Source organism: Fundulus heteroclitus, unplaced genomic scaffold (assembly GCF_011125445.2).
Source record: "Fundulus heteroclitus isolate FHET01 unplaced genomic scaffold, MU-UCD_Fhet_4.1 scaffold_467, whole genome shotgun sequence".
NCBI classification, from domain to species: Eukaryota; Metazoa; Chordata; class Actinopteri; order Cyprinodontiformes; family Fundulidae; genus Fundulus; species Fundulus heteroclitus.
Window position 1 is genome coordinate 32,581 of NW_023396887.1, and position 22,864 is coordinate 55,444.

The 22,864-nt window shown below is 42.0% G+C and overlaps 2 protein-coding genes across 2 annotated transcripts in view; one reads left to right on the forward strand and one right to left on the reverse strand.

The window, feature by feature from the left end:
• Positions 1–2,919: 2,919 nt before the first annotated feature.
• Positions 2,920–22,864, reverse strand: part of LOC105922571 (E3 SUMO-protein ligase PIAS2-like) — a 45,764-nt gene continuing 25,819 nt past the window's right edge. The window contains exon 6 of the mRNA XM_012858466.3: positions 2,920–3,797. Within this exon, the coding sequence (XP_012713920.3) occupies positions 3,592–3,797 (206 nt within the window). The 3' untranslated portion in view covers positions 2,920–3,591. The remainder of the gene's footprint in view (positions 3,798–22,864) is intronic.
• Positions 12,651–13,342, forward strand: LOC118560710 (uncharacterized protein C14orf93-like). Its single transcript, XM_036131995.1, has 3 exons — positions 12,651–12,680; positions 12,780–12,887; positions 12,993–13,342. Exons 1-3 carry the CDS (start codon positions 12,657–12,659, stop codon positions 13,317–13,319), a joined length of 459 nt encoding a protein of 152 aa, XP_035987888.1. The 5' UTR covers positions 12,651–12,656; the 3' UTR covers positions 13,320–13,342.

Here is a 22,864-nt window from a genome sequence, read left to right on the forward strand (position 1 = left end):
TAAAGATTTCACAGGTCAATGTAACTGATGTTGCCTTATCCGATCACTTTTCTGTTACCTTTGAAAGCATAATTACCAGCGACTCATTTAGCCAAAGGGACATCGTAAGAAAACGCACCTTTAAGGACAATGCCGCGGAAACTTTTATTCAAGCTTACTCTGATACTTCAACCTTGGGCTGCAACTCAGCTGATGAGCTAGTAGATAACTTTCAGTCTAAAGTCTCAGATATCATTAACTGCATTGCTCCAGTCAAAGTGAAGTTTTTTTCCGGGAAGAAAAAATCTCCTTGGAGAAATGCTCCATCAGTTAGAAGTGAAAAAAGGGAATGTCGAAAAGCTGAACGCAGGTGGAGAAAGAATAGACTCCTAGTTCACTACGACATCTATAAAGAGAGACTTTACAGATATAACTTACAACTGAAAAATGCAAGAGAATCTTTCTTCTCTGAGATCATCAAGAAAAACATTAATAATGCTCGTGTCTTATTTTCCACAGTTGACAGGCTAACAAATCCTCCTGTGTCCGTGACTTCCGAACTCCACTCCACCAGGGCCTGCAACGAATTTGCTAACTTCTTTACTGAAAAAATCCTAAAAATTAGAGGATCACTTTGTACTACCATATCAACACCAGAACCAATGCTTTATTCAGCTGGAACTATTTCTGACAAAATGTCCCATTTCAGCGAAATAAACCACAAAAGCTTAGAGCAGATCATTCAGCAGCTAAGTTCCTCCTCCAGCTGCCTTGATGTTCTACCCACAGCTTTCTTTAAAAAAGTTTTTCCTGGCATAGCGTCTGATTTGACTCAGATAATAAACGCGTCCCTTCTGTCAGGTGTTTTCCCCCAGTCCCTAAAAACAGCAATTATCAAACCACTGCTGAAAAAGAACAATTTAGACAAACTTCTACTCCAGAACTACAGGCCCATCTCAAACCTCCCCTTTATCAGTAAAATTATTGAAAAAGCTGTATTTCAACAATTAAACACCTTCTTAACAACGACCAGCCGCTTTGACGTATTCCAGTCAGGTTTCCGCGCTCACCACAGTACAGAGACCGCCCTTATCAAGGTGTTTAATGACATCCATATAAATACAGACTGTGGAAGAACCACCGTGCTGGTACTATTGGACCTTAGTGCAGCATTTGATACTGTTGATCACTCCATTCTGTTAGAGCGCCTGGAGAACTGGGTCGGCCTCTCTGCTACAGCTCTCCACTGGTTTAAATCCTACTTAAAGGACAGGGACTTTTTTGTATCAGTAGGTAACTTTACATCGAAGATTACAAAAATCACATGTGGGGTTCCCCAAGGGTCCATCCTGGGTCCCCTCCTCTTCAATATCTACATGCTCCCTCTAGCCCAGATAATAAAAAATAACAACATCAGCTACCATAACTATGCAGACGACACACAGCTCTACATCACCATGTCACCAGGTGACTATGAACCAATTCAAGCACTGAGTAAATGCCTAGAAGAAATCAATGCATGGATGTGTCAAAATTTTCTTCAGTTGAACAAAAACAAAACAGAAGTAATAATATTTGGACCAATAGAGGAGAGATCAAAAGTTAGGTCACAGCTTCAGTCGCTTCAGCTAAAAACCACTGATCAGGCCCGAAATCTGGGAGTAGTGATGGACTCAGACCTGAACCTCCAAAAGCATCTAAAGACAATTACAAGGTCAGCTTTCTACCACCTGAAGAACATTTCTAGGATTAAAGGACTGATGTCTCAGCAGGATCTGGAAAAACTAATCCATGCGTTTATTTTTAGTAGAATTGATTACTGCAACGGTGTTTTTACAGGTCTGCCTAAAAAGTGGATCAGACAGCTGCAGCTGATCCAGAACGCTGCTGCCCGCGTCCTCACTAAGACTAAGAAAGTAGAGCACATAACACCAGTTCTAAAGTCCTTACACTGGCTCCCTGTATCTCAGAGAATAGACTTTAAAATACTTCTGTTAGTCTATAAATCTCTAAATGGCTTAGCACCTAAATACATCACAGACTTGTTATCAGTGTATCAACCCTCCAGACCACTCAGGTCTTCTGGCTCCAGCCTACTCTGCATACCTAGAACCAGAACTAAACAAGGAGAAGCAGCATTTAGTTCCTATGCTCCACTTATCTGGAACAAACTTCCAGAAAACTGTAAAAGTGCAGAAAGCCTGAGTTCCTTTAAATCGAGATTAAAAACACATTTGTTTAGAATTGCCTTTGAATGTTCAAGTTAAAATGTTTTACTGTTTTCAAATGTTCTTTTTTGTTTCTACACTATCCCTACTTGCTTTTATTCTGTTTTATTTTCCAATATTTTAATCATGTAAAGCACTTTGCATTGTCTCTGTACTGAATTGTGCTATATAAATAAATTTGCCTTGCCTTGCCTTGCCTTGCCATGTGAGATCGTAAAGCATTGACACCTGTTGTGCAAAGCTTAATTTTTTTTTACAAGCACGGCAAAATCCTTAGTCATCTTTACCATCGACAGGCTGCAGCCATGTGCCAAATTCCTCGTTTTCCACCCACTTTTGTTGAAATTTGAATATCCCCCTTTTCCTCTAGCTTTTTCTCCGCCTCAAACTTCTTTTCCGAACATCGTAAAAACATAAGACTTTACGATCAACCGGAAGCAGTTCAGCGTGTTTGGCTCCACACAAACACACAGAATCAGTTATATCTGATATAATATATCTGACAAAACTGTTTTTATGAACGTATTTTTTTAGAAAAAAAATAAGGCATTTTAAATGCCACCGATAATCATATTTAATGAATTTTAATGCCAATTAAGGTCTTAATTTAAAACCTTTTGGGCAAAACCGTTAACCCCAGATTGCTGTACAGTGGAATCCCACTGCTCCCCAAAGGGATGGGTTAAATGCAGAAAACAAAGTTTGTTGGAATGTATGTTGCAATGACAATAAACATGCTGATTATTATTATTATTATTATTATACAGGTCTTCTTCAGGTTATGGTTACACAACCACTTTCTTTTCCCACCTCATTGCTGATTTACATGGCTCCATTGCTTCTCCTTGTTTACTCATTTGTATATGCTCTGTCTTCTCAAACTCCCAGTCGGCTGTCGCAAATTGCCATTCACACTGAGCCTGGTTTTGCTGGAGGTTTCTTCCTCTTAAAGGAGAGTTCTCCTCTCCACTTTCACAACATGCAAGCTTGGCATGAATGATTCCAGCAAAGCCATCAACAATGCAGACGACAGTCCACTACATACTCTTTCAGGACTAGTGAATGCTGCTTGTCAAAGACTCGATGTAATCTTCTGGGTTTTCTTAGATAGGAACCTTTTTGACCAACCTTTCACTACTGGCTAAGTAAAAGAGTGTATCTTTGAAGAAACCTAAGATCCAGAGTAAGGAACAGTCTGCATTCTGTGAACCTGAGACTCATCCCGACTAGCTGCCTAAAACTGGCTGTCTGAACTCCAGTAGGAAATTGATTCCCAAGAAGTTTGAAACGATATGACAAAAAGAAGTTAAGAATTTAGGAGGAGCATCTTTTATAAAAATCTAGTTATGTTTATAAAAAAAAAAGCAACAGGACAAAATTCAGCTTACCCTTTTGCATCTGTTTCTTCATTTTTGGAGATGAAAATACACTGTTTCTTAGGTGGAGGGGTTGTGTTCTTATCATCATCATCATCATCAGAAGAAGAAGAGGAGGAGCTTTCTAGCGTCAAATCAATTATATCCGTTTTCTTGGTGAAGTTCAGTTCCACAGGATGGGCTACTACTAACGACTGGTGTAAAGGAGTTGTGGCTGAAAGATAAAATGGTAATGGTTACATTTGTTATATCAATATCATAAACAGCCTTTTACACATTGTTTCACCTCATAATTCCTTAATCTTTAAACACATAATCACAACCTCCCCTTGATCGATCACTATTATTTACATTCTGGATGCAGTGTTGGCCGTCGCCCTGTCATAGCTCCTGAGAACATTGGATTTAATAACAAGTTAGTAATAAGGCATCTATACATCTCGCACAGTACTGAACATTCACTTTAATGGTGGTGGACAGGAATACGATAGGCATTTTATCCTAGAATTACCCATATCATGCATATCAATTACAGTGGACATTACAACTGTGGATACTCCAAGCCGCCTTGGACTGCTATACCAGCGAGACCCAGCATAAGGACTCCTATCAGCACAGGCTGCACCAAGAGCAGAGGAAGGCAGTGTGCCAGGAAACTGAAGAGCAGCAGCAAAGGAAGGCTAATGGCTAAACTAAAAGCTAACAGTTCCATCCATCTTGCTAACCAACATCTGCTCCTTCGAGAACAAAGTGAATTACTTGTAGCTGGATTTAACAACAAATCGTGAGATAAGAGACTGCTGTACCATCATTCTAACTGAAAGTCTTCCATTCCTGATGATGCTTTAACCATGGAGGGGCTAACATACTTCTGGGCGGACAGAAGCTGTGATCTCAGTGGTAAAACCCGGGACGGAGTTGTCTGCATCGATGGGGTGGTCTCAAGTCATTGCTCTCTGGACATTTGAGTTTTTGATTATTAAATGTGGACCATTCTATCTTGTCAGGTATTTCACCATCATAATCATCATCACTGCTGTTTTAGATTTCAACACGCATCCAGGAGTCTTTTTCAATTTTGGTGGCTGTCATGATCTCTGCACTGATGCTGGTCTGATTACTCACTCTACAAACCTGCTCAGCTCCGCCCCGTTTCTCATCACCTCTCACCCGATCCACCTGCACCTGCCAGTATATAACCAGCCTTCAGACCAGACATCAGTGCCAGATTATTTCAGGCCATTGGTGAGATCTATTCCAGCATTCTTTGTTCTGATTACCTGATCCTGACCTGTTTTTGCCTCTCAACCTCTGAGCCTTCCTGACCCCTCTTTCTGACTTCTGCCTGACCTGACCGCCTGCATGATCCTTGCCTCCTTGTGCACCAAACCAGACCTGCGACCTGACCTCTGAGCATGCCTGATGTCGTCTAGCCCGTCCGCCTGACCGTGTATCTAACCTGGAACTGTGCCCCAACCTCGTCCTGGATCTCCCTCTGGCGCTTCATCTTTTTTTGTGAACAACTTTATTATTTTAAGGAGAAACAGATACATTAGTCTGATAAAGGTAACATGTGTATAATACAACCTAATACAACAGGAAAAAAACAAAAAAAAAAACAGGCGACAACCCCCATCCCCACTCCCCACCACCCAGCTTGGATCTCTACATAACTCATACTGGACCTACGAGACCATATTCTAATAAACACATGTAAAAAAGAAAAAGAAAATGGTGGTTACAGGAATTCCTGAATCTTATCTGCCATTGTTTGCCATGCTTGAATGGTATTGGCTCCAGCACCGTGCATTCTTGCCACTGAAAGTTCCATATTTATTATGTCAATGTATGTATTAATCCATTGGGGCTTGGTAACCGTATGTGGAGGTTTCCAGCGTAAAGCCAACATCTTTTTGGCAGCAGTGATGCAGGTTAGGAGAATAAATTTTTTCCAGCATATCAATTTTAATGAGGTGGTATCATTCAGGAGTAACACAACGGGAGAACATGGTACATCAACCTCCAACACATTAGATAAAGTAGAGCAAACATAACCACAGAGAATCTACACATCCTTGCATTCCCAGTACATATGTAAATAGGATCCTATAAGTCCATCTGAGCACAGGGTGCAAACTGGAGATGCCAAACATTTCATGAGGAAATTTCTCCTAGGAGTGAGGTAAGTCCTGTGTATATAATTGAAATGTAACTATTGATGTTTAGGGTTTTTTGAGGCCAAGACAATTGATGACCAAATCATGTCCCAGTTCAGTGAATCACCTCCAATGTAGTGCTTTATTTCACTGGACCACACACGTTCAATAGGAAGGGTTTTATAAGCGGCATCTCGGATAAATGAATATATTCGGGAAACCAAACCCCTTTTTTGCCCTCTGTTATATAGGAAGGAATGCAAAGGGTGAGCAGTAAGAGGAAGATTACATGGCACTCCATATGCTTTCATAGATGACCTTAGTTGAAAGTACAGGAATAAAGATGTTCCAGGTAGTTGGTAAGACAGTCTCAAATCATGAAAGTCACAAAGCCCATTCTCATTGTATACATCAGCTAAAACATGGATACCCCTAGAGCTCAGCTCCGAAGACGAAAATGGGACCCTCCCTTTATATATCCATTTTAATAATTGACACACGGGCTTGAACTGATTCTGGCAAGTGAGACTACCTATTAAGATCTGCCTCAATCCTATTATAGATACCATGAAAGTTCTTATTGGCAACATTGGCTAGTGAAGGATAAATGTCCACCCCCAGGTATTTAAAATGTTTCACCACTGGGATGTGCTGAGGCAATAAGCTCAGGTTCAATTTAGAGTTTAAAGGGAAAAGCGCAGATTTTGCCCAATTAATTTTGTAACCGGATAGAGAGCTGAATTTGTGAAAAGTATCCAAAATATGCGGTAGTGATAAGGTTGCCCTATCGAATTATAATAAAATGTCATCAGCATATAGCGATATAGAATGTGTGGTGTTATTGAAAGTTATGGGGGAAATATTTCGGTGTTGATGAATTTTCTGTGCAAGGGGCTCTTATGACAAAATGAAAAGAAAGGGGCTTAGTGGGCATCCCTGTCGGCATGATCCTGATAAATTAAACTTACTTGAAATTATGCCATTGGTATTGATCATTGCAGACGGGTTATTGTATAATAGTTTGGTTAACTTAATAAAACCTGGACGCAAATTAAAGCGCTGTAGAACCATCCACAAGTATTCCCATTCTAGCCTATCAAAGGCTTTTTCTGCGTCAAGGCTCAATATTGCACATGGAGAGGGAATATCTTTGGCAGTATGAATCACATGGAGTAGACGTCGTACACTGTCAGAAGCAAGTCTTGATTTCACAAAGCCCGTCTGATCACTATTAATTAATGTGACAATATGGGGTTCTATACGGGAAGCCAGTATGCGAGCAAAGATTTTTACTTCTGCGTTGAGGATAGATAATGGTCTATAGTTCTCACATTTTGTTATATCCTTATTGGGTTTGGGCAGTACAGCAATCAAGGGAGCATTCATATCGTTGAAAAAGGAACCAACTTCCACAGCTTTGTGAATCATGGCCAAAAGAAAATGTCCCGTCTCCTTCCAAAAGGTGAGATAAAACTCTGGGGGAATCCCATCCCATCCCGGCGACTTGCCTTTTTTCATACCAGCATATAGCACCTCTCAATTCAGTCAGAGTGATTGGTTCCCCTAGGCGCTGTGCAGCTTGTTCAGCCAGCGTGGGAAGCTCTAAATCTTGTAAAAAGGTTTCACAGTTAATTTTATCTAATGAGATTTCAGATTTGTAAAGATCTGTATAAAATTTTTGGAAAGCCGTATTATATTCTTTGGGGGCAGTCAACAATTTTTTGTTTGAGCTGATAGCTGTGATGTTAGAATACTTTTCACATTTTTGCAAACTAAGAGAGAATAGGTGACTCGGCCTGGAGCCGTCAAAATATTACTAATAATCCTATCAATTTGAAATTCAACTCTTAGTCTTAAGATGTTATTCAACTTCAATTTGACGGCATTGATTTTCTTTTTATAGTCCTCTGTTGCACCATCCCCTTGCTGAGCCAGTTCAAGCCTTTGTAGTTTGTTTTTAAGTAAATTAATTTTGCCCAGTCTTATTCGATTGACATGAGATGCGAAGGAAATAGTTATATTTCTCACAAACCCTTTAATTGCACCCCACAAAACACGAGGATCCTCTACTGAGGTAGCATTCTCCGAGATAAATGTTTTCAAATGATTCCTGAAATGGTCGCAATAATCGTCATTTTTAAGTAATGTCAGGTTGAAGCGCCATCGTGTGGCCTTAGTTGGAGTCTTGGCAAGTGTAAGCTGCGCTGTAACGACACAATGGTCAGATAGAGAGTTAGGATGAATCGCAGCTAAGTGAATTTCAGTGTATGAAGTTGCAGAAGCCAGTAAATGATCTATCCTTGAATAGGTCTTGTGTCTAAACGAATAAAGAGTGTGCTGTCTCGAAGAAAGGTTCACGGCTCTGTAAATCTGTGAGACTAAAATTGTCAATTAAACCTTGGAAGGCAGTTGTTGAAGGAGGGATATGTTTAGATGGTTCACTAGATCTATCAAGTAAAGGATCAAGAACGCGTTCATATCAGCGCCAATGATAACTGAAAAGTCCAGCAGGTCATATAAAGTCTTGCTGATTGTGCCAAAGAACTCTGGACTAAAATTATTTGGGGGATAAATACATAGAAATGCAATTTTCTGACCATATCTGTTTGTTTTTAATGTAGGCAAGTCGACTATCTTCACTTACATAGCTTCCAACTATAGTTAGGGATAAGCTACGTCTCAATACCACCAGGGCACCACGGCTCTTGGAGTTAAAAGTAGCCGCAGCTGAAGTGTAGTAATGCCGATTTGATAAACGTTGCTTGTCAGAATGTTTAAAATGTGACTCTTAAATAAAGGCCACGTCTATCGAGTGTCTTTTAAGCCAATCAAGACACATTGAGCGTTTAATGGGGGCATTTAAACCATTTATATTCCAGCTAGCAATGCATAGCTTAGACATTGCTAGCTATGCATTACTGGCCAATTTCTTAGTTCCTGTCCATGAGTTGTAGTCAGAGATATGGAGATCCAAACATTCACCCTGGTGTCACCAAAAAAATAAAAGTTTGAAAATAAGGAAAAATACGAACTTACATCTAACACTTTAATAACTAACAAGGTGGCAATGGCCACAAACACAACACCCACTATATGGGCACCTGGCCTGAGAGAGCTGGCAATCATCCATCACAAAAGCCCACCCCCAACCCTCCTCAAAATATTCAGTATAACCAGTCAAATGTACAAAAAAAGAAAAAAAAAATTTATCATATTACAAATTGCAAATTATCCATCAAAATTAAGTTTGTTTGTTTTTTTTTTTTCCTTTTTTTTGTTTTATCCAGAGCATTATCTGATCAAAAGAAAAAATGACAAACTCTGTTGCAAAACTGTAATTATATTATCCATATCACTTGGAGGAACTTAAATCACGGAAGTAAGTATTATAATAAACCGGCAGAAACTGGTATCCCTCATTTTGGCAGAAAACACTAGAAATATAATAACTTCAGGAACTGAGGCGTATTATTATGGTTACGTGATCTAATACTTTACTTAAACTTAACTAGAGATTCCGTGATATTTTACAATACCAGTACATCAGAAGAATTCATCAGTCCTCCGTCTTGGTCTGAGCACCAAGGAAGTCTTCAGCCTCTGACTGTGTCTCAAAGAAGTGCACTTCTGATTCGCGGGACAGCTTTAGCTTGGCCGGGTAAATCAAAAACGGAATGAAGCCTAGTTTCCTCGCCATCTCCATCGCTTGTGAAAATGAACGGCGCCGTTTAATGGTGTAGTTGCTGTAGTCTGCTGCAAAGTGGATCTCTTTGCCGTTGACCTCAATCCGAGAACCTCTGGCTTCCTTCAGGATACGATCCCGGTCAGTGTAGCGTAGCATTTTGCAAATCAGGGTGCGGGATCCGGTGTTGCTCTCTGGACCTATACGATGAGCCCGCATTACCTCCAACTTCCTACCGGCGAGAGCGGGGAGCCATTTAAGGCCCATTTACACTACCCTTTTTTAACCGAGCTGAGACCAGTCTGAGCTCAGTAACCGAGATAACTCATTTGTAAATGGTCAGCAGACTGAACTGGACCGCGCTAAACATAACCGGACCGCGCTAACTACAGACCAGTTCCTTAGTAGGTCTCGACCTGGTTTTTTTTTCTGGCCCGGTTTTCTGATAAAGAGCGCACGAGCAGACCGCATCATCCCCTTACAGTCAGCTGACTGTCCGCGTTTTTTCTTCCGTGTCTGGCTGCACGTCCCGATTCACACTCCATTCAGACAAATTTCAGACATTCATAATGATACTAGCTTCCTTACCGTGCCACACGTGTGTAAACGGTCGTCTTGGCTTGGTTAACTGATCCAAGCTCAGACTGGTCTCAGCTCGGCTCGGTTAAAAAAGTGTAGTGTAAACGGGCCTTTAGTGAGCGAGGAAGAGACGAATTCCGCTGCATCACCGTTTTCAATCTTTTCTGGCAGGTTCATTATGCAAACATTATCCATTTGGGGCCTATCCTCTAACTCCGCCAAACTTGCTTCAAGCTTGCGGCATGTTGTTTGGAGAGATTGCTCAGATTTAGCCAGCTGGTTGGAGAGCCCATTGTGGTCTGATTTCAGCTTCTTAATGTTGTTTGAGTTCCTTGTTACCTCAGTTTTTATGTTGTCCAGCTGTCCTTCAAATTTGGCAAACTGTTCTTCAATAAAGGTCCGCTGCGGTAGTTAGCATGGAGGATACGGCTAGCTTAAAAGACTCAAGCTTTTCGTCGTCTCTCAGCGGTTCAAGCCCAGCTTTGCTTCTCAGCCCATTAGCCATCGCATAGAAATAAGTCACGGATGTCACGGGCAAGGAGTTGTTAAATTATGATGCAAAAATAGATGGATAATTCGTAAAGGTCAGGAGGGAGCACTGCATGAAAAGTGTGATTTTCGTCACTATGCGGCACTGTAGATTGTCGTGGAAGTTCAGGTTAATGGCTGTTCACGGTCATTTGCAGGCAACACCGAAAACTGCCATGAATTGTCAGAAATTGACGTGGCAGTTGTCCCCATGACCCCCCTCCTCCTAATTCTAGGGGAGGCTTTAACATGTAAATGAAAAATGCTGTGAGCTATACAAATGCAAATCAGGGTTGCAGGGGGAGTTTACCCCATGTCTCGCGTTCAACTCGCCTTCAACTCCTCTCCATCCACAACTTTCAGCCTGTCCGCAGACTGACGAGAAGAAACTGCTGATTGCTATCAGTGGACTGTCTCATATGAGTCAGTTGGTATTGAAGCAATGCCAAGAGCGTGGAAATGTTCAAGTCAGAAGTTTTGGTTGGGTCATTCATGATAAAGTAAATGAAATGGGGTTTAATGAACTAAAAATAAGTCCCACTGTACCTTTCCCAGATACTCCACCATGGGTTTTTAGGGAGGTGGCCACTGATTTGGGATTATTAGAAGAAAAACAAAATAATTATTATTATTCAGCAGTATTTAGATATAAGGTATGAAAATATGACACAAATATATTCAGATGCGTCAAAAGAGGAAAATGGTAAAACAGGAGTAGCAGTATATATTCTGAAAGAAAATATTTCTATAAAAAAAAGGACAACAGATAATTTATCAATTACCAATAGAAGAGAGGAAATATGGATAAACAGGTTGAGGATAGGGCATACTTGTTTAAATACTGGTTTAAAAATAATAGGTAATTTTTCTTATTGTGGAGAAATCGAAGGAGTAGATGTATAAAAGGCTCAGACATTCTTTGTTTATGATGTTGGTTCGGCTGCTATCAGGAAGTGACGTAGGTGTAAGTTCAGGGCGCTATCTGCTACTTCCGGTTAACTCCATAGCATGTCGGCTGTTTGCAGTTAGACCTATCGATGCTCCGAGTGTTAAGTTAATGAATGAACGTAAGTTATCACATTCGGTGCTTGGTTTGTTGATTGCACACAGAAGTATTTTACACCTAACAGTTTCGTTGGTCTTCATAAGTTTATGTTAAAACTGTTTACTTACGGTTTGGATTTTCGCTGCGTGTGCGCTGCGTCGGGGGCTGTGCGTCATGTGTGCATGTTGTGATCGTGCGTGCTGCCGGCTGACGCCATGGCGAAGTTTATTTATTTGACCACATGATGGCGCCAAAAGCTACTCATTATAATTTGAGCTAGAAAACGTCTGTTTATCATGTTTCATTGAAACTGTGCTCACTTTGAGTTCTTGCAGTATTTAAGCCAAGTGATGCTATATTTACATAATTAGAATTATATCTATTATGCTGGGGAAATGTATTTCCACAGATCGATGTTTAAGTTTGCCTTTGGATATGTTTAAGTTTATTTGGTTTAAACTTCTACTGTTGCAATATATATCTGGCCTAATGGCAATTCATATGTTATTGCAGACTGTTGGCAACACTGAGTATTGAAGTGGAATAAACCCTGCTGACGGCAACAGTTAAAGGAGTGCGAGCCTCATTACCCTATTACCTGTATCCTGACCGATACACCATCTTGTTGGCTGTTAAAACCTTAAAAGAACCAGCCTCTATCCTATTACCCCCTAACAGTAGAACATGTTTTGATTTATTGTAGGAAATATATTAAACAGAGGAAAGAACTGGAAAAGGTATTGGGGAGTTCAGTAAAGATGGCTGAATTATTATTATTTAGGGAAACATCAATCAGATAAAATATTATTAGGGAAACATCAATCAGATAAAATAATGAAAGCACTTATTAAATATTTAAAAGATACAGAATTAGCTCGGAGGATTTGGTGTGTATGTATGTGTGTGAGAGTGTGTAAGTAAAGATATCATCAAAGAACAAGCTTTATTAAAGTGTATTTTTTTGTTACAGGAAGCAGTACGCCGTCTTCACAACTCGGAGACAAATTGCAGGCGCTATGAACCGGAGCAAGGCGGTGACCTCCTATTTGCTCGGAGCAATATCTGGAAGTCCAGATTTACACGATGTTGATAAAGACGAAATTGTGTGTAAGTGACTCGTTTTTACTGTTTCTCCTTCCTTGTTTAATGTTACTGTGACTTGCGTTTGATTTTTATTCATACCACTCTCATTTAATTGTTTTCAAGCCGCCTGTAAGAACTATTATCAGACGGTACGCAGGACAGTACACATCCAGAAAACTCATTGCGGGCGGAAGCTGCGGTTCAGCTCGGAGTCGAGCGAGAAGAAAGAAGGTAAGACTTTATTTGGTGACTATTTTTCAGGTGCATTGATAGATGTGTTGTGTCCATACGCAGTGCATCCCATCGCACAGTACTGATTCATTTGTTTTTTTACAGCTGCTGGAATCGAGACAGAGTGTGCTAGCAGATGACGAGGTGGAGCTCTGGAAGTCCGCCACCGTAGACCTCATGTCTGACGAAGAAGATGGCGTCGTTGGCGGGGTCTCTGGATGGATTGTACGGCCGCCGTCATTTTGTAGGCCGGATCTCTCTGAACTCTGTGTGAAGCTGCAGTCCCGGTTAGAGGCGACGCCGAAGTACAGAGCCACGCACAGTAGGCGTCTGCACAACGGACCTGCCTCGGAAAGAATGCCGCCAGTTACCTACAACCCTAACCCTCCCAATGCAAATGCATGGGCAGGGCCTGTTAATATTCACCTCTAAACGGACTCTTTATTATTAATATTCCAGTTTCTTCGTGCGTTAATGCGGCCCGAACCGTAGCGTGCACCCCCACAATATAGGTATCAAAACGTGCGGCTCGGTCAGGAATGGTGTGCTACTACTTTTATTGGGGTTTCGAGTTACCATGGCAACAAAATTAGCGAAAAACCACCCCCAAAAAGCCCATAGGAATGAATGGAGTCGAGGAGAAAGAAAGCCTCAAAAAAGCATCCAAATGACCATTTTCAACGCTGTACTGTGTCGCCATGCTTTCACCTACGAACACCGTTTAACTTCCAGTTTGTAGATATATCTGTGAACTACTCAGAAGTGAAAACGGCATGTGGATATCTTTCATCGTCTCTTCACAGTTACTCCTCAAAGCTCATGTCCAAAAATCTGCGAAATCATCGTTTACAATGAAAGTCAATGACGAAATTCTCCAACCGCTAGAGTGGGCCACTCTAGCTTTTTTAAAGATTTCAAAACTCCGAACAACTTGACCTAACTCGCTCAATTTTCACTCTATGTAGACAAATTATACATCAAAACGTAGGTATTTTTGTCAGGATTCGGGAAATGTAACCCTCATTAGTGTGGCTTTTCTAGATAATTTTGTGGATAACTGTTACGGTTTTGCCACAGGAACAATTTGTTCGGGAGTAGCGAATGTGCAAAATCCTAAAAACGCTTTGGAGCTGCATTTTCCCACATCAACCACTTTTTTACATCGTCGCTGTACCGATTTTTGTACAAACATAAAAATGAGCTTCATGGTCCTCAAAAGCCTGCTGATACTCATGGTGAAAGAATTATTTTGATATCTCTCATACTTTTTGAGTTACAGCGATTTGTTCGGGACCCTTTTTAGAGGATTTCTGAAAATCCATTAAAAAAAACCTTTATATCATAATTTTTTATGCCTTTATTAAACTTTTTCTAGCAAAAACTGATAGCTTGTGTTCTTCCCGTATCCGTTACGAACTAAATTCAGAAAAAATTACGTCTCTACCATTTATGGATCAGGAGATATGGAGCGTTGTTCGGGGCAAAGTTCTCCATTATAATCCAATAGCAGCCTCTGACACAAAATGTCTGCACTTCAGTAGACTGGCCCGCTGTAGCTGTGTCAGTGAGTTTCCATGACGGCGGAACTCTGAGGGCCAGAGGGAGACACTCCATTGAGATAGAATGGCAACTTTCGACGCCCGCTGCAGCGGCTGTGATTAATGTAGAAATCTGAAATTCGCACAGTCACTTCCTTATGACATTTTAAAATTTTCAAGTGACTTTCAGCCATGTGTCAGTTTTCTGTGCCATTTTGGATTTCACATGCTTTCCTATTGGGCCTTTGCTTCCAACAGGACCTGGCATGATGCCCAGACACGACCCAATTGGCTAATACAGCACCACCCACCTGTGGGAAATGGCGCTACTGACCATTTTGGTCAAATGTTGAGTTCTGGGCCCAGATGTGGTGAGGCTGAGTTGCTAAAGGAGGCCAATCTGACCCATAAACTTAGGTCACATTTGGTGACAATAAGTATTGGCACCCCTTTTTGAGGCACTTCCCAGTACAGGATTTGTACCAAACTGACAGAGTACAATCACCCGGTGATACTGAACACAACCTTGTTAGCGGCTAACGGTTAGCATGTTGCTAACCGGAAGTAGCTCTAGGAAGGTCTCACCAACTTCTGCTTCACAGAGTCTTTTCTTACTTTAGAGAGAAAGCTCCACAAGAAATTTGGGCTACGTCGCATAAAGCATCTCCAAGCTATGAGGCGTCAAAAATCCAATGCTTTTCAATGGGGGACCAAATCCCTTATGGTCCCAAGAATGCATGCCCATATATGGCGCTACAGTATAGCTCAGAGGGAGAGTGCAGGCTTAGCATGCAAGAGGTCATGGGATCGATTCCCGGTGTGGGAGACTTAGAGTTTTGTATTATAATCCCCAGAGTGTGTGTATATAAAAACATGTGTGCTGATCCCATGAAGTATTTTTTTTACCACCCGCCATTTTCAATTACCATGCGCCATTTTGAGTTACCATGGCAACGTTATAAACAACGTATTTTCACCCTATTTGAGGCACTTCCCAGTATAGGATTTGTACCAAACTGACAGTACAATCACCCGGTGATACTGAACACAACCTTGTTAGCGGCTAACGGTTAGCATGTTGCTAACCGGAAGTAGCTCTAGGAAAGTCTTACTAACTTCTGCTTCACAGAGTCTGTTCTTACTTTAGAGAGAAAGCGCCACAAGAAATTTGGGCTACGTCGCATAAAGCATCTCCAAGCTATGAGGCGTCAAACATCTAATGCTTTTCAATGGGGGACCAAACCCCTTATGGTCCCAATAATGCATGCCCATATATGGCGCTACAGTATAGCTCAGAGGGAGAGTACAGGCTTTGCATGCAAGAGGTCGTGGGATCGATTTCCGGTGTAGAAGACTTGGAGTTTTGTATTATAATTCCCACATTGTGTATATCAAAACATGTGTGCTGATCAGATGTAGTATTTTTTTGTACCACCCGGCATTTTGAGTTACCATGGCAACGTTATAAACTACGTATTTTCTCCCTATTTGAGGCACATCCCAGTACAAAATTTTGACCAAACTGACAGAGTACAATCACCCGGTGATACTGAACACAACCATGCTAGCGGCTAACGGTTAGCATGTTGCTAACCGGAAGTAGCTATAAGAAGCTTGTAAAAACTCCTGCTTGACAGATTTGGTGAATTTTAAGATTTTCTCCCTTTTTAGGCACTTCTTAGTACAGGATTTCAACCAAACTAACAGAGTAACATCACCCGGTGATACTGAACACAACCAGGCTAGCGGCTAACCGTTAGCATGTTGCTAACCAGAAGTAGCTTTGGGAAGGTCCTATCAACTTCTGCTTAGCCAGGGTTCTTCTGCCTTTACAGACAGAGAGAGGGCTGCAGCTGTCAGTGAGTCTCCATGACAACGCTGCTAGCAAGAGGCTCCTAGGAGGTCCATTGACTTAACATGACACCTTTCGACGGCCGCTGCGGGGGCTGTGAAGACCGTAGGAAGCTAAAATTCGCAGTGTTGCTTCCTGTTGCTATTTCTGACGGTACGGTTCGCACCAAGTGGCAGGCGCCTTGCTAAATTTCTTCAGAAATTTTTCTAGTTAGGCGCCTGCCATAGCATTTGCAATGAGGAGGCAGTGCTGTGCGAAGCACAGCACTGCCTCCCATGCAAATGCATGGAGGCACCTATTACTATTCACCTCTAAACGGACTCTATATTAATATTATTCTTTATTATTCCACGATTAATGTGGCCCGAACCGTAGCGTGCACCCCCACGATATAGGTACCAAAACGTGCGGCTCGGTCGGGAATAGTGTGCTACTACTTTTATTGGGGTTTCGAGTTACCATGGCAACGCAATAAGCGAAAAACCACCGCCCAAAAAACCCATATTAATCAATGGAGTCGGGTAGAAAGAAAGCCTCAAAAAAGCCTCAAAAGGACCATTTTCAAAGCTGTACTGTGTCGCCATGCTTTCACCTACGAACACCGTTTAACTTCCAGTTTGTAGATATATCTGTGACCTACTCAGAAGTGAAAACGGCATGTGGATATATTTTATCGTCTCTTCACAGTTACTCCTCAAAGCTCATGTCCAAAAATCAGCGAAATCATCGTTTACAATGAAAGTCAATGACGGAATTCTCCAACCGCTAGAGTGGGCCACTCTAGCTTTTTTAAAGATTTCAAAACTCCGAACAACTTGACCTTACTCACTCAATTTTCACTCTATGTAGACAAATTATACATCAAAACGTAGGTATTTTTGTCAGGATTCGGGAAATGTAACCCTCATTGGTGTGGCATTTATAGATTTTTCGCAAATCACCTCAGACCGACACAAACCCGAAACCTCCCCCATTCATTTTCTATGGAGCGGTTTTGAAAAATGACGTCTGAAAATCCAAAACATCACATGTTTTCGCATCGTCACTACTCCTAAACCGTTTTATTTACAGGCATGAGACTTTTACACATGAATGTCCCAACCCTTCTGGCACTCAAGAAAAATGAATTTTGTGGATAACTGTTACGGTTTTTCCACAGGAACAATTTGATCGGGAGTAGCGAATGTGCAAAATCCTGAAATCGCTTTGGAGCTGCATTTTCCCACATCATCCACTTTTTTACATCGTCGCTGTGCCTACACCGATTTTTGTAAAAATATGAAAATGAGCTACATGGTCATCAAAAGCCTGCTGATACTCATGGTGAAAGAATTATTTTGATATCTCTTATACTTTTTTAGCCAGAGCGATTTGTTCGGGACCATTTTCAGAGGATTTCTGAAATTTCATAAAAATGTCCTTTAGATCATAATTTTTTACGCCTTTATTAAACTTTTTCCAGCAAAAACCGATAGCAAGTCTTCTTCCCCTATCCGTTACGAAATAAACACAGAAAAAATTACGTCTCTACCATTTACGGTTCCAGAGAAATCGTGTGTTGTTCGAGGCAAAGTTCTCCATTATAATCCAATAGGCAGACTTGGACACAAAGTGTCTGCACTTCTTTAGACTGGCCCGCTGCAGCTGTGTCAGTGAGTTTCCATGACGACGGAACTCTGAGGGCCAGTGGGAGACGTTCCATTGAGATAGAATGGCAACTTTCGACGCCAGCTGCAGCGGCTGTGATTAATGTAGAAATCTGAAATTCGCACAGTCACTTCCTCTTAACATTTTAAAATTTTAAAGTGACTTTCAGCCATGTGTCAATTTTCTGTCCCATTTTGGATTTTACATGCTTTCCTATTGGGTCTTTGCTTCCAACAGGACCTGGCATGATGCCTAGACACGACCCACTTGGCCAATACAGCACCACCCACCTGTGGGAAATGGCACTACACACCATTTTGGTCAAATGTTGAGTTCTGGGCCCAGATGTGGTGAGGCTGAGTTTCTAAAGGAGGCCAATCTGTCCCATGAACTTTGGTCACGTTTGGTGACAATAAGTATTGGCACCCCTATTTGAGGCACTTCCCAGTACAGGATTTGGACCAAACTGACAGAGTACAATCACCCGGTGATACTGAACACAACCTTGTTAGCGGCTAACTGTTAGCATGTTGCTAACCGGAAGTAGCTCTAGGAAGGTCTCACCAACTTCTGCTTCACAGAGTCTTTTCTTACTTTAGAGAGAAAGCTCCACAAGAAATTTGGGCTACGTTGCATAAAGCATCTCCAAGCTATGAGGCGTCAAAAATCCAATGCTTTTCAATGGGGGACCAAACCCCTTATGGTCCCAATAATGGATGCCCATATATGGCACTGCAGTGTAGCTCAGATGGAAAGAGCAAGCGTTGCATGCAAGAGGTTGTGGGATCGATTCCCGGTGTGGAAGACTTGGAGTTTTGTATTATAATCCCCACATTGTGTATATCAAAACATGTGTGCTGATCACATGAAGTATTTTCTTGTACCACCCGCCATTTTGAGTTACCATGGCAACGTTATAAACACCGTTTTTTCTCCCTATTTGAGGCACATCCCAGTACAGGACTTTGACCAAACTGACAGAGTACACTCACCCAGTGATACCAAACACAACCATGTTAACGGCTAACGGTTAGCATGTTGCTAACCGCAAGTAGCTCTAGGAAGCCTGTACAAACTTCTGCTTGACAGATTTGGTGAATTTTAGGATTTTCTCCCTTTTTAGGCACTTCTCAGTACAGGATTTCAACCAAACTAACAGAGTAACATCACCCGGTGATACTGAACACAACCATGCTAACGGCTAACTGTTAGCATGTTGCTGAACGGAAATAGCTTTAGGAAGGTCCTATCAACTTCTGCTTAGCCAGAGTTCTTCTGCCTTTACAGACAGAGAGGGCTGCAGCTGTCAGTGAGTCTCCATGACAACGCTGCTAGCAAGAGGCTCCTAGGGGGTCCATTGACTTAACATGGCACCTTTCAACGGCCGCTGAGAGGGCTGTGAAGACCGTAGGAAGCTGAAATTCGCAGTGTTATTCCTGTTGCTATTTCTGACGGTACGGTACGCACCAAGTGGCAGGCGCCTTGCTAAATTTCTTCAGAAATTTTTCTAGTATTCTTTACTTCTTCTTCCGTCACGATTAATGCGGCCCGAACTGTAGCGTGCACCCCCACAATATAGGTATCAAAACGTCCGGCTCGATTACGAGATGTGTGCTACTACTTTTATTGGGATTTCGAGTTACCATGGGAACAAAATTAGCGAAAAACCACCCCCAAAAAACCCCATAGGAATGAATGGAGTCGGGTAGAAAAAAAGCCTCAAAAAAGCCTCCAAATGACCTCCTTGCTAGCAGCGTTGTCATGGAGACTCACTGACAGCTGCAGCCCTCTCTGTCAATTCAATTCAATTCAATTCAATTTTATTTATATAGCGCCAAATCATGAAACATGTCATCTCAAGGCACTTTACAAAGTCAAGTTCAATCATATTATACAGATTGGGTCAGATTATACAGATTGGTCAAAAATGTCCTATATAAGGAAACCAGTTGATTGCATCAAAGTCCCGACAAGCAGCATTCACTCCTGGGGAACCGTAGAGCCACAGGAAGAGTCATCTGCATTGTACATGGCTTTGCTGCAATCCCTCATACTGAGCAAGCATGAAGCGACAGTGGGAAGAAAAACCACCCATTAACGGGAAGGAAAAACCTCCGGCAGAACCGGGCTCAGTATGAACGGTCATCTGCCTCGACCGACTGGGGTTACAGAAGACAGAACAGAGACACAACAAGAGAAACAAAAAAGCACAGAAGCACACATTGATCTAGTAATCTGTTCTACATTAGATGGTAGTAGCGGGTGAGCCGTCTTCTCTGGATGATGTCACAGTTAACAGAACCCCAGACCAGGTGTACCTACTATGAAGAAAAAGAGAGAGAGCAAAAAGTTAAAAGCTGAAATGACGACAGTCATTTCAATGTAATACAATGCAAAACTGGAGAACAGTAGACTGAAGAACAGTAGAAATCAGTAGAGTGAGAAAATTAGACCCTGATGTCCTCCAGCAGCCTAGGCCTATCACAGCACAACTATAGAGATAGCTCAGGGTATGAGCCACTCTAACTATAAGCTTTGTCAAAAAGGAATGTTTTAACATTAGTCTTAAAAATAGATAGGGTGTCTGCCCCACGGACCAAAACTGGGAGTTGGTTCCACAGGAGAGGAGCCTGATAGCTAAAGGATCTGCCTCCCATTCTACTTTTAGAGACTCTAGGAACCACCAGCAGACCTGCAGTCTGAGAGCGAAGTGCTCTGTTAGGAACATACGGGGTAATCAGAGCTCTGATATATGATGGAGCTTGATTATTAAGGGCTTTATACGTTAGAAGGAGAATTTTAAATTCAATTCTTGATTTAACAGGAAGCCAATGAAGGGAAGCTAAAATTGGAGACATATGATCCCTCTTGTTGATTTTCATCAGAACTCTTGCCGCAGCATTTTGAATCAGCTGAAGACTTCGAACTGCATTTTGTGGACTTCCTGATAGTAAAGAATTACAATAGTCCAGCCTTGAAGTAACAAATGCATGGACCAGTTTTTCAGCATCACTCCTGGACAGAATGTTTCTAATTTTGGCGATATTCCGGAGGTGTCCTTAAAGGCAGAAGAACCCTGGCTAAGCAGAAGTTGGTAGGACCTTCCTAAACCTACTTCTGGTTAGCAACATGCTAACGGTTAGCCGCTAGCATGGTTGTGTTCAGTATCAGCGGGTGATGTACTCTGTTAGTTTGGTTGAAATCCTGTACTGAGAAGTGCCATCTTAGTCACCTACGCCGGGTTTCGAACCCACGACCTCGAGTGTTATCTTTTTCTGTATGAAATCTCTAATTTGTAAATAGCAAAAGAAATTCTGCCTCTCAATATCATATTTATCCATTAGTTGGGAGAATGATAATAATGTGGTACCTTCCATCAAGTCAGACAGGGTTAAAATTCCCTTTATTGACAATATTTTGAAGCCAGAGTCCATAATGCCTGGTAGAAACATAGGGTTATCACAGATAGGCGAAAGAGGTGATATCATTTGGAACCTGTCCTCAAGTTTTTGGGCCATTTGCCATAACCTCACAGTGTAGATAGTAATGGGGTTACTGCAGTACGTTTTTATAGTATTGTTTTTTCCAAAAATAACTAAGTTTTTTAAAGGGAGCCTGGACATAGAGCTTTCTATATCAAGCCACAAAGAAGCAGACCCCCCTGTCCAATCAGCAGCAGCTCGCATGTGAGCGCTGATCTGATACTTTCGTATATCTGGGAGATCAAGGCCTCCACTCGCGGATGGGAGGCACAGTGTAGAAATTTTTAAGCGTGGTTTCCTTCCTGCCCATATGAAAGAACTTAGCCATCCATTTATGGCCTTAATAGAAAAAGAACTGGAATCATTTGTATGGGATATAAAAGTCTGGGCAATACATTCATTTTTATAAGAGACACGCTGCCCAACCACGAGAGAGGCCTTCATCTACACCCAGAACCACACACACAGGACTAAAGTTGAGGAGTTTTATTGACAGATTTGATGGGATGGTGGGTGATGTAACCAGAAATCCAGGAACACACAGGTACAGGGGTGTAGATGAAGGCAGGAGCTGACGGCTTGGAGAGAGAGTTCAGCTAAGCTGGATGGCTTGGCACTGAACCGAGTCTTCTCAGAGTGGCTAGTCAGGTTAGCAGAACTTGAGAGACACCAGGGCACAGAGCTGAGTTTCTCCAGGGCGGCTAGTCAGGTTAGCAGAACTCTGGAGACACCAGGACACAGAGCAGAACCTCTCCAGGAGCAAACAGTGAACGAATAGTCTTTAGAGTGACTGGCAGGACTAACCTTAACAACAGGAGTGAAACAAAGCTTCCAAGGCAAACCGGGAACTGGCATGGAGAGGTGTGGAATGATGTCGGACCGGCACAAGAGTGAGACAGAGGGAGGCTTAAATAGGGAGACTAGGAGGTGAAATGCATCTGACTGATTACCAACAGGTGTGGCTAATGGCTGTGGGAGGGAGAGCTGGGTGAACTACAAAACAAGAAAGAAGCCAGACAACTTAAACCATGACAACAGATTAATCAATGTCGTATAGGGCAGGGGTTTTCAATAGGTGAGGCACGCCTCCCATGGGGGGCGCCAAAGAGTCACAGGGGAGGCGCATGAAGACAGAGAAGAAGACAGAGAAGAAGACAGCGCTGTCGCTCAACTATGTAGCGATATTCGTGTCTTCTGTTTGAGCGCGCAGGAACCAATCCAAGCACGCAGTGAGACAACTCTCAACGCTCAAAACCAGTCTGGCACGGTCTGAAAAACTCTTCTCAACCCACTGTCCTCGTGGTGAGTTCCATCTCTGCTCGAGCTCTACTTTGCTTGCACGCACATGCTCAACACTGAGCGCTCGCTTGGCTGTTTCAGCCAATCACAGACAGTTTTTTTTCCATCCAATCAGAGTATGGCTTGCAAATACTGCATTCAGATGAATTAAATCAAAAT

Bases quoted from the DNA above. Each gene is read 5' to 3' on its own strand.
- LOC118560710 (XM_036131995.1), top strand. From the start codon at position 12,657: ATGTTGATAAAGACGAAATTGTGT. The intron at 12,681-12,779 runs GTAAGTGACTCG...ATTGTTTTCAAG, and splicing joins TGATAAAGACGAAATTGTGT to CCGCCTGTAAGAACTATTAT. The intron at 12,888-12,992 runs GTAAGACTTTAT...GTTTTTTTACAG, and splicing joins GTCGAGCGAGAAGAAAGAAG to CTGCTGGAATCGAGACAGAG.